Raw genomic sequence first — 24,347 nt, 5'->3', positions numbered from 1 at the left:
ATCATGAAGCTAGACCCTATCCAAATCATGACATGTGACCTGGACGAAGTCAGATTCAAATCGAGAGGGTGCACGTATGGTTACTATTTATAAAATTACTATTATATTTAATGATAATTTTAAATGAGAAGGATGTATGTGCATCCAACAGCTACAACGTAGCTTCACCCCTGCATATGACAGCGCAAATCTTGAAGCATCTATCCAACTAACTCCCATAAACCCATAAAGTAAGAAGACGAGAACTAGGAACTTCCACCATGACGCCGTGTGGCTTCCACCATTACTGGCCATGGCTTCGACTACACGGTGCTCCTGAGTCTCGACGAAAAGGGCCTGTGCACTAGGATGACATCGCCGGGGCAGGATTAATTCACCAAGACACATCGCCGGCGCGGGCTGCGACCACGATGGCGTTCTGGCCGGAGACGGCCTGCACCACTAATTGGCCGTCGTTGCTCAGTACCTGTTCCTTCCTCACTCTCGTAATGTACTAGATCAAAGAGACTTCACTGATCACATCTTGTTTTGCTTTTGGAGATTAACACATGCTAGCAATTGAACCAGTAGATCAACAAATTTATGTTTCATGGCCAGTACTAATGAATCAAATAAGCATGCTGTCACAAACAGTTCACATATTGTCTCGACGATAACAAAAAGATAAAGGATCAGATCCTGACCCAAACGCCGTGCCGTCATGGTCAAGCCTTTGCATGCCTTCGTTGGTAAGGTTACAATCCAAACACAATTTTCTCTTAAAAATATGTCATTTCACACGAATTGGTATGGCATGATCTAAACATCACTTTCTTTGCCCATGAATTGACATTGCCCGGATTTTAGTGATACCAAATTTTGATTTAGTTCATATTAAACATGAACCAAACAGCCCCTAGTCTCATAAGATTTTTTTTTTCTCCCTCCACACACCACCACCAGGCGGCCCTCGAAACCACAAGGCAGCGCACGCTACGCGTCAGCCTCCCTCGCGTTGGCCATCGGTCAGGTGACCCCGCAGCCCACCCACAACCTCGGGACTCGAGCCCACCCGCCAGTGGCACCGACGCGCCAGCGCAACACCGGCGAGCCCGCGGGTCAGACTGAGCGGGACCAAGTCGGTTTCGTTCCGCTATAAAGCCCGCGCCGTGCTCCGAGTGCGACCCGTTTCTTCCAGATCGGCCCAACCAAGACCCAAAATTTTGGATTCCCTCCTCCACTCCACCTCTCCGCTCGCTCTCCACGGGATCAACCAACCAAACCAACCGCTGGTCGCGTTGCCGTAGCCGGCCATGGCCTTGGCCACCTCGTCGGCGTCGCTGGCGGAGATCGGGATTGGGCTCGGGCTCGGGGGGCTATTCACGGAGGCGGAGCTGGCGGCGGCGGACCAGCTCGTGCAGCTCAGCGGCGGCGGAGGGGACGAGGCGCCGTCGTCATCGTCGCCGCGGTCGGTGAACACGTGCACGGGCACCGCGGCGTGGGAGGGGGAAGGGAAGACGGCAATCGGTGGCCTGGGCGTGGAGCTGGACAGGAGGGCGAGGAAGCGGTGCCGGCTGCTGTCAGAGCTCTACGCCGCCACGAGGCCGATGGCCGGCGCGGCCGCCAGCACCAGGAAGAGGAAGCGGCACGGCGAACCGGAGGCGGAGGCGCCGATGATGATGAGGTATGGAGATCAGTGCTACTAGAGATAGTGGAAGATGCAGCGGGTGGAGAGATATGGGAGGGAAGGGCTTTTGCGTAATTACCTAGAAATGCAGGGGGGATAAGCGGAAGAAAGACGACAAGAAAGTAAAGCTTGTACAGGAAGTTGGTAATGGTGCTACTAGATTTTGAATTTGATTTTGAATTTGCATCCGAACTGGACCAGCAAGATATTTCCAGTTTCCAGATCTTGAAATGGACTACTCCATTTGTCCTGCCCTGTGACCTTGAATGCCATCTCTGAAATTTGCTTTCGTTCCCATCCGTGTCCTGATGGCCCAAATGTTTCCTCGGGATCGGCGCATGCCGTTTGAAAATTTGAACCTTTCGCCGCCGCTTCCTTCTAGAACATTCCAGGCCGCATGGTTCCCTCGCTGTAGCTGCAAATGCGAGACCCTGAACCTAAACCAACTTCACTCGCAAGCATACGAGTAGACATATGCACGTACGTGCTTTGAACGAGCGGGGCTGAGCACGGAGGTTTGCGTCGATGGCCGGAATTTCAAGACGGCATTTGCCGCCGGCTTTGTTCAACTTTGGAAGCCGATTGGAAGCGGAGCTCTGAAGCGGGTGATCGCACATCAGATTACAAAATTGGCATTGATCGGCGCGGCGGCTTTGAAGCGGCAACGACGACTCGCTGATGGTACTTGATCAAGTCGTAGTCCGAGTTCACAGATGCATCGGTTACCACTCGAAAATACCGAGTTTATCACTCCGTGCCGATAATAGAAACAGTTTGATAATCGAACTTAAATTTAAAAAATTCAAAAAATAATAAAAAATAAAAAATAAAAAAATCTTTAAAAAACTAGAGATAATTTTAAGAGCTTATGAGAAATTTTTTAAAAAATAATATCGTTTACATCATATTCTATAGAAAGGAAGTTTGAAAAAAAAATTGAAACGTGCAGCTCATTTATTAACTTATGTTAAGAAAAAGCTTAACATATAAACATATATTTTTTTGTGTAGAGCGTATCTTAAGAAGATCTTCAAAATTGGTTTCATTTCATTTAGCGTTTTATTAATTTCTTCATAATTTTTACAAAGTTCACAAGTATAAAGTAAATATGTTAAGAAACATCACTGTAATTAAGTTTTTCATGTCTACCATTATTCTCATACATAAAGCATAGTATAAGTAAACTAATAAAAGTGATTTCACTAATTTTGGAGGTGTGATAGGTTAGTTGTGAATTAATCTAGTTGTAACATATTTACACAATCTTACATGTAACAATAACTATTTCATGAGTTCATGTATTTTTAAAAGATATAGAATTATGTAAGAAGACTAACAAAATTGGTTTCATAATTTTTGGATTAGCAAAGAGTAAAATATGCATTTAACTTGGTTTAGCAAATACATTTTCTCAAAGAAAATATTTAACTTTTTTATGAGTATAAATACTTTTATCATGTAGATCATGTTACAAGGAAACTAACCAAATTTGTTTTACTTAATTTAAAGCTCAGATGAATTAGTTATTGATTTACAAGATTGAGCCATTTTTTTTGTTTTTTCTAATTTCACTTAAATTCGAGAAAACCACTCGATAAATCGCTAAAACTAAACGGTTACCAAAGAATTTGAACAGTTACTGACAATTCAGAAAATACAGAAAAATCGATCGATAAATCGCTAAATACGGTCGGCAACCGTAGCAAACTGATCGGTTACCGTTTGGTCGATTCGAATCGAATTCTCGTCAAATTCAATATCGTGATAACAGCATAAAATTCGGATCGAATTCTCGTTAAATTTTAAATTTGATCAAGTGAATTTTAAGTGAATTCTCACCGTTGATTAGCGATTTTTGTTGCCAAAACAAGTTTGTGAAACTTGGTCCTAGTAGGCTAGTAGCCAGGCACTATGTGGTCGAGGTATTTTATCGCGCACGAGGTCCTGTGATCTTGTCCGAGCTTGCACTTCTGAAAAATACACGAGGTGATTTTTTTCGCACGTCATGAGCAGATCGATTTAATAAATCATTGTCATCACCTGCAGATCCGAACAAGTAGCTCATCCAGTTATCGGATGGGATTCAACATTAAAATTCATCTGCACCTTTGCAAGTGCTATTGGCATAGTTTTGAAAATTATCTCCGTATGATTCAGCTGGCTTTTGATCATGCACGCTGATCTTGCTCAGCATAAGCATGGTGCTGAACCTTGCTCTTGTATGGTCGTGAGGATAGTTGTTCATTTATGCACATATCTCTGCTGTTTGTATGGTGTGTCTCCAGTTTCAGAGCTTACCGTCAAAGATAGTTATGGTTAGGCTATCTTTAATATTTACTTTAAAAATTTATCATCTATAATGCTATTACAATATCTTCTATTTTTTCATCTCCAACAACTACCCTATTTCTTACCTTCTATTATTTTACATATCTCTTTAGACCTACAGTTTACATCTCTCCTTAGACCTACAGTCATTCGCTAGCTACAGTAATACGGCCTCCTTTTTCCGTTCGCAATTTTGCCGGCGTCTGACTCCTTCCGTATCCCTGTAGCGCTAGATGTCGTACCTGGAGATCGATGCAGCTAGCTATGATCGGCAAAATAAGGAAATAGTAATCGACACAGTGATACAATAACTTTTGACGATTCTGCTGGAGATGCCCTTAAGACGGATCCACCGTGTCCTACTCCCCAGCGTATCTGAGAGCCTCCACACACACACTAGGTGTATATGAGAGACTCCCTAAGCACCTCACCTCACCAACACAAGAGGAAGAATAGAAGATGAATAAGACTGTATGAGACAGAAAAGGAGAACCTCTTTACTTGGTGGTTCTAGATCTGCTACTAACGTAGCTTGATCAACTGCTACGTATGTAAATCCTAACGTGGCATTCCTCGTTCATCTTATGTCTTTGTTTACCGTCTGCATCTGGTACGTACGAGACGGCTCGGCGATCCCCCATCGTTTCCAAACATTTTTGTGAATTGAGGTTTACCCTTGTTATCGTAACGATGGTTATATATCAATTGTCCCGAAAATGATGGCTCTCGTCATAATTAGAAGATTATATATGCATTGGAACAAGACCAAGCTGGCAGGTCCTTATCAGATGATTCCATTTGTACGAGGCAAATTATGTGTGGATCACACTTTTTTTTTACTCTGTGTGTGGGGACAAAGCCACACAAATAAAGGAGCTTTGCCGGTTGTGATGTTTCCCCCCATTTGTTCAACAATTATGTGCTAATCACATTTTTTCTACTGTGTGGGTGTAGCACAACCACACAAGGCGCTTTGTTGGTGGTGAAGTTAATTTGTATTCTGCTCAATGCTGCAATACATGCTTGTATAACTTCAAGTATTTCAGTATGACAATTGAATATTTGCATAGAACTTTACCGACACATTTTCAGCGTGGCTGATTTTAAAAATGGAAAAGGCACTTAAGTACCTGCATCATCGGTTGACGTCATGTGGTTATTGTGCCTATCTGAAATACGTGTTTAAGTCTATTTGCGCGTTGTGCGATCGAGTTTCTTCACCTAATATATCCTAATTATCTTTTTTTGCGGGGAATATCTCCTAATTATCAACCATTTTAAATATAAACAACATCAGGAAATAGCAGTTTATGCCGAATGTCATTCACGCGGAGATATTCAGATACCGAAACCATCAACTTTCTTGCTGGTATGCTTGTTGGCCTATGAGGATGTTGAGTTCGGCAACTTAAACTATTCTTGGCAACAAGGCATGTAGGAACTCCATATGAAACAAGAATATCATCCTTAACTCCGCACATAACATCCACATTTTTCTTGAAAAAGAAAAGGAGAAAACGTGCCAGCAACACCGGAGTAACTCGCAATTGATCAAAAGTCAAAACAAAGCACATGGAAAACGATCGGATAGGCAACTGTAGCTCAAAAAAGTTAATCTTTGTGATTGCGAAGAAATTAAACAAATAGTGATTATTGCAGAATGCATGAGTGCCGTGCGTGGTTCAGGTTTACCGTGCAGAAACCGCGTGTGTTATATTCATATCTTGAGGAAAAGAACGCACTGTGCACTTCACACAAACTTTACTTACTATTCTTTGGAACTAATTAATACTCTCTTTTTTCCGAATTAATTGATACTCAGAGAGTGCCCGAAGCAATGCAACACAAGGTTTGGCAATTCTTGCAAGTAGACGTTTCTTGACGCATCATGACTTGTGGCTTCTTCGTGGAAAGATCAAAAGAGGAAGCTTGTTCTGTACTACTGTATATGTTACCGGTCAAAATTCACACTTGTTAGAGAAATTCCAGGTCAAATTTCAGTACACAATCAACCGGCACCTTCCATTGTGAACAGTGGTGAAGCTAGAATCGAAACAATGGTGGTGCACTGTAATAGAAAACTTTAGCCTAAATGGTAAGCATTATCAAAACAAGCTGATTACTATTGAAATTTTGATTTAATCTGGTGTAAAAGTTCGTAAAGCACTTGCAGCTGAAAGCATTAACATATAGCGTCAAAGCTGAGGGAAAGAGATACAAAGAGAAAGATAAGAGGGATAATTAGAGACAAAATGAGAGGGAGAGATAGAATAGAGTAAGACAGAGACCAAGAAATAGAAAGAGAGAGCGCAGATAGAAATTCAGAAAGAGAGATAGAGTGATAGAGTAAGAGAGACAAGGAGAGGTTGAGAAAAAAAAGAAATAATCAAGAAAAATAAAGATATATATATATATAGATAGATAAAATAAAGAGAGAGAAAGACACGGACATTCAATACAACACAAAAATTACATGTAACATCAAATTATTATCTACTTATTTATGATCACGCATATCCTAATTAACAAAAGGTTAACATTTCAATTAGCAATGTCATGAATTAAGTTTAATTCTATTCCTAATATGTACAATATATTGAGTTTAATTTGTTGTTTCGTGCTTACAGTAATAAGATGTCATCAATCATATATTGATCGTGATAAATTGATGATGTCAAAATTGTTCGGCTCCCGTCTCCTCAACGGATTACGGGTGCGTATCAAAACCCAAGAACAAAAGAATCCATCAAAGAATTATCAAACAACGCACAACTACCCAATCAAATGAGAGAGTCGTAAATTATATAGATTTGGAAGCAAGTACTTTGTCAACTAACAAATAGCGAAACCGAAAGAAAAAAGAAATAAATAGGGAGAGAACAAGACGATAGAGAGGAGGGCTAAAATGGTAAAAAGAAAAGGAAAATCGATTGAGAGGTAAGAGCCGAAGAGAGAACGCAAAAGCGAGGAGGCAAGGCAAAATTAGCCGTCGCGCGTTCCACGGCATCCTCCCGTCCCAGACCAATCGGCAATCTTCCATGAAAACCCTACAGCGCAAGGAGCAGCCGGCGAAGGTCGCGATGTCCCCGGAGCCCAAGAAGACGGCCGCCTCGCCGCCGCCGGGGCCGGGGCCCAAGCCCGATTCCTTCACGGCGCGCGAGCTTGACGCGGCCCAGCAGCTCATCCACCTCAGCGAGAGCAGCACGTCCGCGGCCTCGGGGTCCTCCTCCCCGAGCTCCGTGAACGCCCTGCCGGTCCCAGCGCCCGCGCCGGCCTTGCCCCGCGGCGTCGGCGCCCGTGGCGATGGAGACGAGGAAGATGACGAGCAGGAGATTCCCGGGAGCCCGCGCAAGACGAAGCGCTGCCGCCCGATCGCCGAGATCTACCTCGCGACGGGGCGAATCGGGAGGTGCAGCCTGAAGAACACGAAGGAATAGCCAAGGTAGAGCGAGGAGGAGAGAGGAGAGGGTCTTGCTTGTAATTACCCGTAATTCCTGGGGGGTAGCTTGGAGTTTGCTCGGTCTGTGCTTGTTCTTGCAGTCCTCTCTCACTAAGAGAGTCCTAATCTGGAGCCCGATCGAATGTAGAAACTTTCTCTTTCCAATAAATCATCGGGCTTTCTTGCTTTTGTTGAACCATGGGTTATGATCAGTGATCAGTGATCAGTAATTCAGTAATTGTTCGCTCTACCTCTAATCGCTGTTTCTGATTCTCTGGATTGGGATCTAGCTATGCTGATCCTCTGTGGGGTTAAGAAGGATGAGATTGGATGATCTAGATGGAGATTGATCCGATTATTAGCTCCATGTGTGATCTGAAACAAGTTGTGATTTTGTGCGGCGCATGGAGGCGGCGCTTGTGTAATTCGTAGAATTAACAATCCCAAGGTCCATGCGAATACGATCCATCGATGGATAACAATCAGATCATCATTTGAAATCATTTTGGTTGAATTCTGGCTAGGAATTGTACTTCTGCTGTCTAATTTCTAGCATGCATGCACACTGGTCGTGACACGAGAAAATGGTTGTTGTGTTCAGCAAAAATGGTGGTGGAACATGGAAAGTTCTAGATGCTTCCATGCGCATCGATACGACAGATGGACCCCAGAGATTTCCTATTTAAGCATTATCTTGTCATGTTGATCTGATTAATTGATTTAGGCAAGCAGTTACACCTTCGATGGTCTCTAATTTTTACATGTGGCAATGATGGGAGGAATTACTCGTTTGTACTTAAGCTTTAGCATAAATGGTGAGTGAAGATAGAAAATTCTAGAAAGTTCGTCTCACGTCCAAGGGACGATGGACAAGCTGGCCCATCCCAGGTGGCTTATCATTTTGTCTTAACGTGTGATTGCACAGATTAATTACAACCTGCAAGCTGGACTTATCAAATCGATGTCTTTATCGATGTATTTGCTACCTGGTTGCTATACTTCTTGTTTCACTTTTGCTGCCTGTTTAGTTATATGGTTATTACAGGATGATTGCAATCTCGAACTTCTTGAGTACAGAAGCACCGACGATGCATGCATGTTTTCAGGGCCACCATACGTCGTGCACTGCAGGCAAGTAGTATATTTGTAAGCAGGTTACAGCTACGGAGGTCAGGAAACAGGATGGTGCTTGGTGATAGTGGTACTGAACTGCTGCTGGCCTTATCTGATGTGTTCATGGTGAGCAGATAGCTTTGCTTGTGCTTGGGCATATATATCTTGGTATAAGAGAGAATATCTTAGTTATACGTGTGCCTGGATAGCTGGGAAGCTCCTGTGTATCTAAACATGTCACAATCCATTGGCCGATGCATACGCAACTGTTCTTGATTAGAATTTAGTTGACTAAATTGTCAATGGGAGTGAGCTCACATGAATAGTCTATGTAATTAGCCTAAATGATTTGCCTAACAAAAACAGGTCATGTGGCCAAACTGAACGGCCAAGTCTACATGGATCCCACCCTCAGCCCCGGCTCCTCCCCTTCACGTAGAAGCAAAGCACAAACCCTTCAACCCTTGGCCGGAAAAGTTCAGCCGGCTAGGACGGGAGAGCACAGCACTGCCCATATGTCACTGCAGCCCAAATGCAATTCTGAGATTCAGACGCATTTTTCTTTTCTTTTCAGACAGGAGATTCTTCAGAAAGTAGTTAGCTAAACGAAATCCTCGTAAAAAGAGAGAGAGACATTTTTATTAGGTTTAGAGGAGAGGTAGGCCAAGGACGGTATAATGCGCAGTATGACGCTTGTCAGCGGTTACTGTACTGTCGAGTTGAGTGATTACAGCTTGGCGCCCTGTCGGCACAACGGGAGCTGGCTGAGCTCACAGCACCAGTGAGGCAGTCCGACACAGCAGTGATACGCGTGATTGGTTAGTACAAGTGCGCTTCTGATGGCAATCTGTCCCCAGCCAGCGAAGCTGACGCAGCATGTGGCCACAATTCTCGTGACCGAATGGACCGGCCGGTTAGGCGTCACTTTATACGCCATTCTGTGCGTGAAGTTTGAACCGTGAAGGCCGGCCAGATCATGCACAAATCGTCAGGCTTCGAGCTATCATTGGTTATCAGTTAGTATTAGGATAATCAGCTGGGAATGTGATTTTCTTCTCTAGAGTTTTGGGCATGCAACAGTTGACTGACTGGTCAGACGAGGATCGAATCAAGTCTAACTCAAACTAAATCTTTTTTTTATGACTTCAGAAAAAGAAAGAGCGGCCCATGGTCCATGGGTTCTAGATTTTGGGAGTAGGTTCAGTAGGTGCATGGAAATTCTTGTCGTCAGTACTACCTGATGAAAAGCAAGGGAGCTAGCTCCTTATCAGTATTTAATTGTAGATGCGTATGCAGAGAAACTCTGCTCTGGTAATTCATTCACTGAACTTGCACTGAAATTCACCCATAGCTACCCATGCTTCGAAAAGAGTCATTGCCATCTGCAGCTAAGAGTCGACAGGGGGTGCAGGAGGCAGTCCATGAAAGAAGACAAAGGGAGTAACAGCACAGGATGGGGGAATAGGTGCGCAGCACGAGAAAAGGCACAATCTTTGAATGAATGAACAGCCATCTTTCTTTCTTTAGTACCATGAAACTAGCATCTTGGTCAACATATAAGCAGTACACAATGGGGAGTAAACCACCGATCAGTCGATCGGGGGAAAGCACAATGTTTGATTACAGGAAGTCTGACGAAAGTGGCACTCATCCGGTTGTTCCTGAACCGAAGGACTTCACGATGGTGCTTACTCTTGCGCCAAAGCTTCTTGAAGCGATCTTCTTCCCTGGGACATGGAAGGGGTTCGAGATGGCATCTACATATGCGGCATGGAACTTCCTGAAAAACTGAGGAAATCGAGACAAACACGAGCTGTTTTCATTTTTACCACTAGCAGAGCCAGCATGAGCAAAAAACTTATGTAAATTCAGAAATAGCTGCACAATCATATTTCAGTGTGTCCCTCGAAGAATTTCTTATTTTAGTGCGTCTGCACTCACAGAGAGAATACTTCATTCCTCAGAATGCTAGACTGAGAAACACAACTGCTGTATGCAATGGTATAATCGGTTATCAGCATAACACCAAACTCTTTAGAGCATTCGAGAAACAGAACTTCTGTATTCTAAACCCTAACAAATATCTCTGCACTTGGTCTTAACAACCCAGTGAGAACGATATATGTGCATATATCTCAGATGCTTATGTTGAAAATTGAAAAGATTCATTTAAAAGTGGTACAGTTAGACAGTTTAAGAGCTTACATTTCTGGCATCTGCATCTTTGACATCAAGGTCGGTTGTGACCATAAGAAATTTGACCTTCGTGTTTGTCAAATAGCCATACCTGCAGACAACCGAGCATCATAATTTATCAAAAAACTGCAAGAAGTGGCTTCAGAGCAGTAAGTTGGCAACAAGGGAACATAAAAAAAATCAACTAGGACCTCTCAGAACAAATTTCTATGTTTTACTGCTCGGTAAAATACTGTCTTCAGATAACTTGATAGCCATTGTTTCACTTCTTTGTGATTTTTGAAGTTTCAACAACTAATGGTGGCAGAGAGGTCGTCGAGCAAATTAGGCAATAACCGAAAACTTGGAAGAGACTTACACTTTGTAGTTTTCAGTCGGGTATAGAAGACCCAAAAATGTCTCATTCAATGTAGGCGCGCTCCTTTTAGGATTGTTTACTGTCAATAGAATGAACGTAGAAAAGAGTAAGGAAACAAATAAAAGGCAAGTATTCGACCAGAAATGATAGCGGAATAGCAATCTGACAAATTTTATTGTTGTATTCTGCGCTATAAACCAAAGGACCACACATGTAAAGAAAGTCTGATGAGATGGATGCAACCATCGCACTTCAGATGTACTCATCTGGAACCCCTGTGCCACTACACTATCTATATCCAAATCCTTGTAAAGCAGGTCTGCGAAAGCCGAAAGGTAATCGCAAGTTTTTGTCCTCATATACCACATGATTCAAATCTGCTCCCTTTTGCCCAAGGTGGATCAATTGTCTAGTCTTAACATTTAATTCATCCCTTAGGCCATTACTGGAATAGATTTTGATTCTCCAACCTAAAACTGGTGTTGCAGCTTCCAAAATTAGTGTTGCATTAACACCAAAGGATCAAACGCACTATTCGAACCAACACGAGCACGGTTCAAAAAACCGACGGTAACCGCTTAAAAATCGTGATAACCGACCTTCTCGGTCTAGTTCGGTTTCAGAAACCGAACGGTAACCGAATTTGAATTCAAAAAATTCGAAAAATAAATAAATAAATTCAACAAAAATCTTTTAAAAAACTAGACACAATTCTAAGACCTTCTATGAAATTTTTTTTCAAAAATAATGTCCTTTGCATCATATTCTATAGGGAGGAAGTTTGAAAAAATGAAAAAAATTGAAGCGTGCGGCTCAGTTATTAACTCATGTTAAGGAAAAGTTTAACATGCAAACACATTTTTCTTGTGTAAACCGTATTCTAAGAGAATATTTAAAATTGATTTCACTTTATTTAGAGTTTTATTAATTTCTCTATGATTTTTACAAAGTTCACAAGTATAAAGTGAATATGTTAAGAAACAGCACTGTAATTAACCTTTTCATGTCTACTATTATTTTTCCTACGTAAATCATAGTATAAATAAGCTAATGAAAGTGGTTTCACTAATTTTTGAGGTGTGATGGGTCAGTTATAAATTAATCTAGTCGCAACACATTTACACAATCATGTATGTTACAATAAATAATTCATGAATTCATGTATTTTTAAAAGACATAGGATCATGTAACAAGACTAACAAAATTAATTTCATGATTTTTGGATTAACAAAGAGTAAACTATGCATTTAACTTGGTTTAACAAATACAATTTCTCACAGAAAATTTTGAACTTTTTATGAGTATAAATACTTTTATCATGTAGATCATGTTACAAGGAAACCAACAAAATTTGTTTCACTTGATTTGAAGCTCAGATGAATTAGTTATTGATTTTACAAGATTGAGATAATTTTTTGGGTTTTTTTTGTTGAACTTCACTTAAAATCGAGAAAACCGCTCGATAAATCGAGAAAACCAAGCAGTTACCGAGAAAACCGAGCGGTTACCGACAATGCAAAAAATTTGAGAAAACCGCTCGATAAATCGCAAAAAATGCTCGATAACCGGTCCAAACTGACCGATTACCGAACGGCTAAAATCGCGATTTTTTTTTCTAAATTTCAAATTATGCTAAATAAATTTTGTTCGATTTTTTTTGAATTTTCGACCGGTTACCGTGAATTTTCGGTTACCGCCGGACGGAGCTCCGATCGGTAAAGTGAACCTGAACACGAGTACACGACCACCTTCACAAATCACAACAGCAAGGGACGAGCAAACTAATAGTTTGAATAGATGGTAACAAAGTAGAACCCGAGCTATCACTAGACAGAGGAACGAGTAGATCTGGATCACAATCGGTGGGTGGGTGGCGCGCGGGTAAGTTAAGAGGCGGTAAGCTACCTCGCTCATCGATGACGTCGAGGGAGCAGTGGACGATGTGGTGGAGCTTGAGGGCGTCATCCGCCTCCGTGAAGCTTTGCAGGTACAGCGGGTTGTTCTGCAGCACCGAAGGAGACGGAAAAGGATGAAATTTTTACTCAGATCGGATCTGCACGATCAGACCGGAGGGGCGAGTGGTGGTGGGGATTCCTGACCTGGTGGCCGACAACGGCGACGCAGACGATCATGTTTCCGCTAGGGAGTGGAGCGCGAATCGGTCGCCGGAGACGAGAGCAGTAGAGGCAGCGGCTGCCAGCCGGTGCCGAGTCCTCCTCCCTCCCGCGGAGTGCTCAGGTCAGGCCGCGACCGCGAGGCGCACTGGTTGGGGTGGGGTCGGTTCGGTTCGGTCCGGTTCGGCGGCCCGTGCGCAGCGACGGCCACGCGGGCCTTGCTTAACGACTAATCGGGTGGTCCAGGTCAAGCCGTTTACGAACCGCGCGCATCTCGATGCAGTGCTCAGCGGGGCTTCACGCCACGGTGACCCCTTTCACTTTCTAGAGACATTTTTACTCCACAGGCTTTACTATTAAGAGTAGAGAAAACAGTAAAGAAAAATTGTAGATGTAAAATATTTGTATCTATTGATGTGATGGAGTGTACAATTTATAAATTACAAAGGGATCATTTTCAACCGTTGGAATCCTCGATGAGTGCCTCAACAGGATATAACTACTTAATGCAGTTACATGATAATTGAGCCCATATTATTGTTTACAACACACCCCTGATCAATTAGAGATAATTTTAAATTTCTCGTTAAAAATTTCTCCAAAACCTTGTGAGAAAAATATAAGAAGAAAATAATATGTTGATATATTATTAAAATTCCTTTAAAACTCAGTGAAAAAATATAAGGAGAAAATGATATGACACATATTGGTTATCGATCATATGAGAAACTTAAATAGTAAAACTCATTTTGGTGAGCTTAGAGAACAATAATTATGATCTATAAATCATATTAAAACCTTCAAAAAATCTTTTGGGAAAATAAGAGAAATAATAGTGATATGCTGTTAAAACTTCTTAAAAATTCAGTAGAAAAATAAGGAGAAAATGATATAATATATTAATTATTGTCTCTTTATAAACTCATATGAAAAAAACCTTTAAAAGGAAAAACTCATATGCGTATTTAGAGAACAATAGATATGTCTTTGATACCTACTTTAAAAACTCCGGAGGGAAAATAGGAGATATGACATATGTTCTTGTGTAGATATTGCCTCATTAAAAATCTTATATGAAAAATCGTATAGGAAAAACTCGTAAAGAAAAAGAGTGCAATATAATATTTATGGATCAACTCTCCCTAAACCTTATAAATCTTGTAATCGTCGCATACTAATTTCATGAATATATTTTGGAATGCGAAAGTTAGTAAGAACTTAGTGAATTAATCAACGAGATTATCACATTATTTAGTTTGCAAGATGTCTATCTCCCCATTACGAGGATAGAACAATTTATGAGCAATACATTTAGTTATATTATTCTTTATGTAACCTGTTTGTATTTGGGCAATGCATGCTGAATTATCTTTATAGATAATGGTTGGTGATTCAATAGAATCAATACCACATGATGTATATGTTTTATCATTCTGCGAAGCCATACATATATATGTGATGTTTCAAAATGATATGTGGAAATAGCCACTGGTATCTATTTTGATGACTCCTAAGAGATGGTTATATTATCATGAAATCAGCCTGTGAGCTGGCGTTATGGGGATCAATTATATAGCCAGAATCCGGATATCCCACTACGGTTATATCTTAATTTTTTTATAGAAAAACCTAGATCTTTAGTGCCATAAAGATATCTGTAGATATCCTCTTTGACTCCCGCCTAATGGCATTGCTAGAGCTGTGCTGTTTAAGCTAACAAGTTATCTGCAAATGCAATATTAGCTATGTTGCGATTTGCAAGATACATGAGCGCTTTGATAGCACTAATATATAGAATTTTAGGTCCAATATCTTTTTATTGTCAATCAAATATATGAATGGATCTTGATTCATATTTATTGATTGAATGACAATAAGTGTTTTGATATATATGATTATCCAATATTATTTGGATATTGGTGGACTGATGGATAAATATTTCTAAAGGAATATGTTTAAGTTGTAGACTTAAGCGAAATTTGGTTTAACCAAATCATTGATCTCAAATTCCGCAAGATGATTACATATTTTATCATGTGTGGTTCGAAGATGATACAAAATTCAATTGGGATTTTATTATGAACACATATATGTAATCATTGTGATTGGAGTAACCCTTCTATGTAAGGAACTTATTTAGTCAGTTGTACCATAATCAACTTAACTATTTGAAGTCATACTTATACAATATATATTGTGATTTGTATTTAGATTTAGAATATGAAATCCATTAGGGACTTATATATCTGAATCTACCCAATTCATTTGATCTGGTAATGATATTGAATATGAGAACACAATTTCCATACATAACATGAGGTATGTAGCATTGTAATTGATGACGGGTCTCTGCGTGAACCCTTATGCTGCTAGCCTCGCTATTTCACCACCTTATGAAATAAAATCCATTTTACTTCCATAGGGAAGATATTGGAGGCGTAGCTATTATACCTCTCTTTTTGTAAGTGAGTGTAATTGTACCTCAATTGATTTCTTCTATTTGGTCCAGTCTGAGTGTTTGATGCACCCTGCCATTGCCATGTACTTTGGCCTGGATCCAATTGAAGATCTTCTGCAATTTTCGAGGAGAAATATTTATCGATAATTTGTTGTCTTTGGTATTGAATCAATATAGTTTGTGAAAATATTATCACATTTAACTCTATGTATATCTCAAAACATAGAGTTAGGGTATTCTCATGACCCAGTGTCTGAATTTATGTACACATTTGAGCTAGGCATTTAGATACTGAACATTCATAGGCGTTTGAATAGTGAATATCTATAAGGTGTCTATCAACTTAATATTGATTTGTATTTAGTGTCATGGAGGAGGGATTCTTTTATTTTCGCGGTAGCTTGCAAGAAACTTTATCTTTTGTGACCATACTTCTGTCCCTCTTGTTTTGATTTGGGAGTTGAATAGTTTTATTTGGTACTTTCACTCTTTCCGGCACATTCGTAGTAGAAATATAGGATTTGGTGACATCTTTGTTGTCAGTAAATGCATCTTAGCAGGTTATTTATAATTTGTTGCAAATACAAGATGTTTTGAATAATGATTCAGATATCAGGTATGTGGATATAAGGACTGAATGGGAATGTATATGACGTTCTCTTATGATTCCTGGCATTCTTTGTGGTATTAATCTCCCCCTAATACCGAAAATTGTCCTCAAATATTATGAGCATACGGGTAATGAATGTGTCCATGTTAGGAACTCAAGGTATTATATGATTGACGGATAATTATATCACATATGTATCTCCAATGCCCTTTGATGTTTGATGTACGGTGATGATATCGGTACATGCAGAATGTAACCGATTCGCAGATGAAAAATACATGGCTGAGACTAAATTTTCATGTATTAACTGCAACGAAGGGAGTCATAAGCTTACAGTTGAATGAATTTGGTTTAATGATGTGATGTGTAAAACTGCATGTCACTAATAAGATGTTGGTAAATTATAGTTCTATGGTTGGTCATGCAAAAGATTTGATTATTTTGATGAGAGATTTAGCTAGACCATTATGAATCTGCATATATGGTACTAATACAATAGTGCCCAAAATCAAACAATAATTAAATGCACGTTAAGGATCGACATTATACATGTGTATGGATTTGATCCTGCGTCCAAGATAATCTGCTCTAATTTTAATTATTTGATCAATGAGTTTGGTATAAGTGTGGTACCTTATGTATAAGAATACATATGAGACTATTTTGTAGATGCATCTATCAATATTGTAAAGTACTTAGTTGATCCATAAAATTACTGAATAGAGCCACATGCATGTTCTTGAATGTGTTCAAGAAATTGGATGACTCATTATGAATTTTAAGGTAAGAGGACCTTAAAATTAAATTTGCTGTAACACATGCGGTGCATACAAATCTAAAGATTTTAGGAATATTATGACCAATAGAATTGCTAATAATTTTTCTCATCATCTCTAAGGTAGAGTGAACAAGACAATCGCACCAAGTCTTGATTTGATCAAGATAGAAATTTTATTTTGTATATATAGTATGGGTTTGATATATGTACAGTATAATCCATATGGTATTTATTGAAGCTTGTCATATCTGTTGATTAAGAGGAGAAATTCCTCTTTTGTTATCATTATAGGTTTCAATATAAAAACCATTTTAACGAACATCTCTATAACTTAGTAAGATATAGATTAAATCAGGATATTATAGAGCATCATCGATTATGACTTGTGTATCCATAGAAAAAGTAATTATGGCATAACCTGAGCCAATAACAATTGCATCGTGTCTAACGATTGTCAAAATATTTACTTGTCTCTTACTAAGAGTTTGAAAATATTCTGGTTTTCCTAAGTATAAAATTTGTGGTGCATATATCCACTAGGCATATTTTTTCCTCCATCGAATTGACTCTCATATAAACTTTATGTAGTATCATAGTGATGATACATTACTGTATTACAATATTTAATGAGATTTAGATAACATAGTATCTACAAAATTAGGAGACTAGTTAAGATCTCTAAACATATCATGCAAAGCAAATTTGACAAATATGTTTTCCGTATTCATGGGATCTTCTGGTTGCATAATAGTATGATTGTTATTTGGTTCTTGTAGAATTTGTTATGAACAACTAACCTCTTTGGTAGAGTCATTGGATGACGTTTAATGGACTCATCGAACTTATTGTTATTTTGAACATTATGATATATTTTAGGTAAAAGAGCAGCGTCTATTGGGCGTTAATGATGATTCTTTAGAAGGAGTTCATCATACTTTTCGTCCTGAAGTAATACATGTATTAAGTTAGAATAAATTTGGTATTTTCTTGAACGGTATTGTTGTTGTAAGATCCAATCTGCGAAAAGCATAGTAGATAAAGTGATCTCTATCTTTTCTGCATCTGTAGGTTCTTTTTCGCAAAAAAAAAATAATTTTGAGCTGATTTTATGAACAGCTCCGACAGACTTAAAGTCATGAAGTTGAAGATGTGATCATTCATGGTATGATTCAGACAGAATGACTGCATTCTACTGTTCATATATATTTTTAAAAGCTAACCACAAAGTACTCTGATTTTCTTCCATCAGATACTCAGATTTGAGATATAGATGAATATGATGCCTTATGTATAATGCACTATGTTTAACATGATCTGGTAGTGGTAGATCTCCCTTTTAGAGGTTAGAATTCCACTACAATTCCACGGGACACAAGACTACCTTTATGTCCATTATCTATATTGGATAATTATGACCATCGAACATGAGTTCATAGTACTCTTTGCCAGTCATTGTATCCAATATGTATTTGACCATAGATTTGATTAATTTATTGTTGATAAATTAAAAATCATCATGGTAATGCTGTAATAATGATGCAAAATTTGTAAAGTTAAGTTGAGACTTGAATTACATAGTATAGACCTCAAATTATGTAGCTAATACGTTGAAGATAATCACAAATGTTATGTAGATATCATAGTAGTAGGAGACATAATCTGATATTTATCAGTAGATGCCTATGATCCTATTACTTATGTTAATCTAAGTATAATATTTGGGAGTTTGAAGGTAATCATTAAGTCAAGATGATAAAAATATAGATCTCAAAGTAATAGCGGATAATTTGTAATATATAGTATATGTCATTGTTCCATTACCTTATGTTTCGTAAATATTAAATGGAGGTAATCACAAAAATAGTGTATACCTCAACTGTAGCGATTTAACCCTTTGACGGTAGTCACCAAAAGTTATGTAGACCCCATAGTAATGGTTTAACACTTTGACGGTAGTCATAAAAAAATGGTGTAGAACGCATAATAGTGGACGAGTAATTCACTTTTATGAGCATAATCTGTAAATATTGTAGTAGTTTTCATAACATCCACGACCTTATGTTATACCAATATTAGTTAAGGTAGTCACTTAATTTTGCATTTTAATTTTGTTTGAATTAAGTATTTTTAGGCATAAAAGCTCTTTAGACTTAATTAAGGTGAATTAATATATAATTTTGTAAGAAAATTCTCAATTGCAAAATTAACACGGTGTTAATTCAACTACATGTTATAGGAAATGTTTAATAGCAAACACATTGAACATTACAGATTTTTCAGAAAAATAAGATCTAAAATACAATTTTACATCAGTAAATAACATAATATATAATTACTGAAAATACCAAGTGCCTAAACATGAAAAGTACTTAATACACAATACTTATAGTTGGACCATCTTGCAATATGCTAGAAATCGAGGGGGTTTTCTGCAAAATCACCTTAGGCTTGCTACATTTTAGCTTGGCCGAGTGGGCTAAGCCAACCTGGGATGCGGTCCAAGCAGCCTTTTCGGCCCATTCAGCCCAGCGTGCTCCCCCACCCTGCCCCATATATAAGAGGAAGGAGCGGCGGGTTAGGGTTGGACGCTCGGCCACCCTCACAGAGCACAGTCGCCGCTGGATGGCCGAGTCATGACGTCGCCGCCGCGTCAAAGACATCTCACCCGACCATGAGAGTTGGCTGCCGCCGAGAGTGGTGCAGCTAGAGGGGCGAGGGACGGATGGATGGGCGGTGACGCCAAAGGGCGCGGCTGTAACCCGAGGAGGTGCGGCAAGAGTCTGCTTGAAGGCGATTGCGTCGGAGTGCAGATGGCAAGGAGGCTGCCGGAGAGCGGAGGGGCACATCGGGCGCCATCGATAGGTGGAGATGCGTCACCACCAGGCGGGCGAGGAGTCGCTAGGTGGAGGCCAGGCGCTGCCTCCGGCCAAACAGCGTGCCGCCAGATCTAGTGTGGCCATGGAGGGTCGTCGTTGGCCAATCGGCGCGCCGTCGGAGGGACTGTGCAGGGCGCTGCAACCAGGAGGGCTAGGAGCCGCCAGGTGATGACGCTGTCATGGCAGGTGGGCACATCCTCTCTGGGAGTAGGGGCTTTTGGCGCAGAGTAGCCAGTCAAGGCGTGTGCGCAGAGGCGCTGTTGGGACCGACAGTGGCTCGTGCGGTGGCTCGCTGCATGGACGAGTGTGAGTGCCGATGGTTTCTCATGCTGGCCAACCAGGGGACTCGCGTGGGATGCCAGCTGAGAAGAGCGTGGAGACCGACGGGGGTTTTGGTTCGTGCGAGCCAACGGCAGAGAAGTGCAGGAAATGTCGTTGAAGATGGTGTCATCGATCGATGATGCTCACCTTGGTTGGATGTTCGCCGTCGAGGGAGGTGAGGTCCAAAGGGTGTCCAAGGGCGGAGCAGCGTCAACAGGAAACACGCGGACTCACAACGGCAGCGAAGGACATGATGCAAAAGACGATGTCAACGATGAGGATGGTACAGTCACTTTCTTCTGATCTCCTCTATGATCATCGAATCCTTCAATGTTCGTCCATGCGCGCGCATCGCTTTGTGCAGAGGCCATCTTGTCGCTGTGTTGATGTTGATTCCCTGGAAGATTGAGACCTTCATGCCTAGTTCTTGGTTGTGGGCTTGTGGCCTCAGTTGATGTCGATTAGTGTGGTATGAAGCAACGTGACTAATAACGTATAAAGAGTAGAGAAAATAGTAGAGAGAAATTGAAGATAGTAAAAGACTTGTATTCATTGATGTGATGGAGTGTACAATTTATAAATTACAAAGGGACAAGTTTCAACCGTTGGAATACCCGATGGGTGCCTCTACAGGATACAACTGCCTAATGCAGTTATATGATAATTGAGCACATATCATTTACAACATTTACCTCTTTACTGCTATGAAACTGAGGTAGTTTGTTTTTTATTCTGATTATGAATTCTAGCCTCTGAAGCAAAACCAAAAGCAAAAATAAATAATCCAATCTAAAAGCTGATTCTCACAATTCACAAACCAAGTTATACTACAAAATCTCACAATCTATAATACGATGAAAAGAAGCTTCTCCATGTAATCTAGATGATAACAATCTATGGCAAAAACAAACAGGGCCTGAGTCGTACGTAGATCTTATTCACACGACAAACATAGAAAACGATGATAAAAAAAACATTCCCAGCTCACACAAAATAGGTAGAGCTAGACAAACGAATGTAGTTCTTGCATTAGTCGTGGTGCTTATTTCTGTCCTCAACCTTTGTGTTCATATTACAAAATCAGAATGGTGTTCGGCCGTGAGTGAGAATAAGGAGAGCTCCACATGTGAGACATTGCTCCAGGGCATTCATCCGTGACCAGATACAAATTTAACAAATGCATCAGCAGCACCAAAAGGCGGCACAAGTAATTTACAGCTTTTTAGGTCTTTGACCCATTGCAGGATGCACTGGAAAATGGATCCGTGATGCACCAATCTACTAGAGCACTTGCGATGAAAACATCTGAAGAACAGGTGCAGAAGTGAGATCAACGACAACCCAGATAGTGACACTCAGCAAGAAGCAAAATGGTAACTACAAGCGCCGTAAGGAGTTTTCTATTATCCTGTGGAAGCATATATTCAATTTGTCTCGTACAACATTCTCTTTCACATGTTTTCAAGCTGAATTTCCTTCTTAAAAAAATTCAAGCGGTAATTTGATGATTAACATGGCATGGGCAAATGAAGTGAGTTCTGTATATGGTATTGCACCTGATGAGACGTTCCCATATGCTAAACCTAAGCAGCATGTTGCCCAACAAATGGATAATATATATATCCATGGCATTACCATTCTTCAAGTATGCCCAAAAAACCGATAGAGAATTAAAATTCGTGGTAAACATATTTGCACACATAATTTTCTTGACACATTTTACTCTTCTATAATAAAGGTAGCGACCCTATGTCCAACTAACAAACTAAGCTGTTGCATACTTGCATAGCAACAAGAAAGCTCAACTGCACACCGCTCTACACAGTAATAAGGCTGTACAATAAATGAACAAAATATTACATATGTTTACCAACCCTGATAATCATTAAGCAGTTATGAACATTATAACCCCATGGCCCATACAGGTGTCAAAACTTGTTAAAGCCACAACTTCACCACAACTAACCCAGTAACTACCGGTTTCACTGGGCATTGTGCTAGGAGCTTATCCACTTGGTCAAAAAATGATTTAGCCCCAGCATCCATGGGATGAAATTTGCCAAAACGGTAAAGGTTGTTGGATATCAACAAAATAGTTTCCAGCTACTAACAAAAAAAGGGAACAACATCTAGACATATGGAGCATCACAATCACCCAAAGGTAATTGTAGTACTGCATCAACTTAGTTTTGCTCAGTTTTATGCAAGATAACCACACAAGGAAATATAAACGATAGGATCCCAACAAACCAAGACACTTGATTTTTCCTTTCAAAATTCATGTTTCCATAACAGAATCCAGCCTGGCAATTCCATCCACTGCAAAGCTACCAATCTCAATTGAATAGAACACACTACTATTCGACAAAAGCTCCCAAATTAAACAGCAGCCACATCATGCTACAACAGGGTGATGGTTGCATCAAGTTTTTGACTCCGATACTAGAGCTGCAGAGGGGAATTCGAAGTGGTGGACTCACGGCTCAGGTCTTCACGAGCTTCCAGCGGCTGAGGGCCCTGGCGACGGGCGGCGTGAGCGCGATGGTGATGGGGACCCTCACGGGAAGCAGCGCCTTGTTGCAAATGAGGGCGAGCGCGAGAGCGCCGCCGCTGGACGCCACGAGCTCCGTCGTCCGGTTGCGGGGCCGCTCCCGCTCCGGCGCTTCGTTCAGGACCTCGTCAAGGCGGGGCGGCGGGGCGGCGTCGCGCAGGGCCTCGTTGCGGGCGGCGGGGGCGGGGACGGTGGCGGGCGGGGCCTCGCCTCCGATGCTGACGCCGGGGGAGATGCCGAACCGGCGGAAGACGGCGTCGACGTCGACGTTGTTGTTGATGGCGACGTAGAGGCCGGCGATGGAGGCGCAGGAGACGGAGACGTGGACTGTGAGGGCAACCTTGCCGTACTTTTGCATGAGCTGCTTGATCCTGCCGGTGAACGCCATGGCCGCCGGCGAGGTGGAGGTTTATGATTTTGGGCGGCGCTGCGACGGCTAGGGTTTTGGTCGGATCGGATCACGGCTGACGCGAAGGCGCTGGATGGATTCCAGTTGCGCCTAGCGGCCCGCAACCGGCCCACCGCACAGAAGTACGCTTCTGCTCAGGAAGTACGCTTTCCAACTTAGTTTGTGCACAACACCTTAGGGCGGTTCACACGTTGAAATGCTTCTGCTGTAGCGCTGTGTGCGTAGAAGAGAAGGATTGCTTGTTAATTTAGAAACCAGTTAAATTTTGAACTACTCCCTCTAGTCATAAATGCATATCATTTTAAAAAATATGGTCTCTAATATATAATTTTGATACTATTTTTATTAGAATATATTTATAAAATACATTGAGTTTGTAATATTTTCAAAGTATTAGAATATATTTATAAAATACATTGAATTTGTAATATTATGAAAGTATTTTTAAGACAAGTCTACATACTGATTTTAAGTTTTTCAAACTAAATATTTTGAAAGCTATTGTTAATCAAAATTTTAAAATTTTGATCGGTTCTTTTTCAATCCAAAACAACATATATTTATGATCTAAGAGAGTAAATTTTAAGATTAGGTCATAATGCGCACGCTTCAAACATGCCTTAGAGTTAGACTATCTCAAACTATACCACCCGATGCTAATGCAAGAGGTAAAGCAAGCCTAAACAAATATGATTCGTCTTGAGTACTAATTTTATTTTTAAATAGATGTCATTTTTATGTATATAGTTAAATTTTAAAAAATTTGATCGTTAGTACAGATTAAATTGATAGGACTCGATACATGCAATTGATAGTAGATTTGTTATGAAAAATATCTCTATATAACCAGATGTTCAGTAAAATTTACTAAAAAACTATTATAAAAAGTAATGTTAAACCATATTTGTATTAGTGATCATGTTCTAAATGACTAGTAAAAAAATATTAGTTGTATGATCTAGTACATTCCGTCAAGGCTTAACGGCCATTCCATAATGCGCTTCAGCAACAAGCATTAAGCTCTGCATGAACTGAGCCTATCTTTTTGGGGTCAAGGATGGATGAGAGTTTTCAACCTGAAATGGATCGTGCTTTAATCAAGTCGACTAGAGTCTAGTCTGGTTTAGAAA

The 24,347-nt window shown here is 40.4% G+C and overlaps 4 protein-coding genes across 4 annotated transcripts; 2 read left to right on the top strand and 2 right to left on the bottom strand.

The window, feature by feature from the left end:
* Positions 1–1,104: 1,104 nt before the first annotated feature.
* Positions 1,105–1,932, top strand: LOC133902027 (uncharacterized). The gene has a single exon (XM_062343598.1). It carries the CDS (start codon positions 1,293–1,295, stop codon positions 1,683–1,685), a length of 393 nt encoding a protein of 130 aa, XP_062199582.1. The 5' UTR covers positions 1,105–1,292; the 3' UTR covers positions 1,686–1,932.
* A 4,971-nt stretch (positions 1,933–6,903) lies between these two features.
* LOC133902014 (uncharacterized) lies at positions 6,904–7,629 on the top strand. Its single transcript, XM_062343584.1, has one exon. The coding sequence runs from the start codon at positions 7,033–7,035 to the stop codon at positions 7,429–7,431; it is 399 nt and encodes a 132-aa protein (XP_062199568.1). The 5' UTR covers positions 6,904–7,032; the 3' UTR covers positions 7,432–7,629.
* Positions 7,630–10,044: 2,415 nt separating this feature from the next.
* LOC133901190 (uncharacterized) lies at positions 10,045–13,395 on the bottom strand. Its single transcript, XM_062342467.1, has 5 exons — positions 13,200–13,395; positions 13,006–13,102; positions 11,101–11,179; positions 10,752–10,833; positions 10,045–10,334 (listed from the first exon to the last, which is right to left on the bottom strand). Exons 1-5 carry the CDS (start codon positions 13,230–13,232, stop codon positions 10,194–10,196), a joined length of 432 nt encoding a protein of 143 aa, XP_062198451.1. The 5' UTR covers positions 13,233–13,395; the 3' UTR covers positions 10,045–10,193.
* A 7,827-nt stretch (positions 13,396–21,222) lies between these two features.
* LOC133901173 (uncharacterized) lies at positions 21,223–23,363 on the bottom strand. Its single transcript, XM_062342450.1, has 2 exons — positions 22,738–23,363; positions 21,223–21,562 (listed from the first exon to the last, which is right to left on the bottom strand). Exon 1 carries the CDS (start codon positions 23,194–23,196, stop codon positions 22,741–22,743), a length of 456 nt encoding a protein of 151 aa, XP_062198434.1. The 5' UTR covers positions 23,197–23,363; the 3' UTR covers positions 21,223–21,562; positions 22,738–22,740.
* Positions 23,364–24,347: the final 984 nt, after the last annotated feature.

Source organism: Phragmites australis, chromosome 20, assembly GCF_958298935.1.
Source record: "Phragmites australis chromosome 20, lpPhrAust1.1, whole genome shotgun sequence".
NCBI classification, from domain to species: domain Eukaryota; kingdom Viridiplantae; phylum Streptophyta; class Magnoliopsida; order Poales; family Poaceae; genus Phragmites; species Phragmites australis.
The sequence above is the reverse complement of the archived record's forward strand: the minus strand, read 5'-3'. Positions and strand labels throughout refer to the sequence as shown.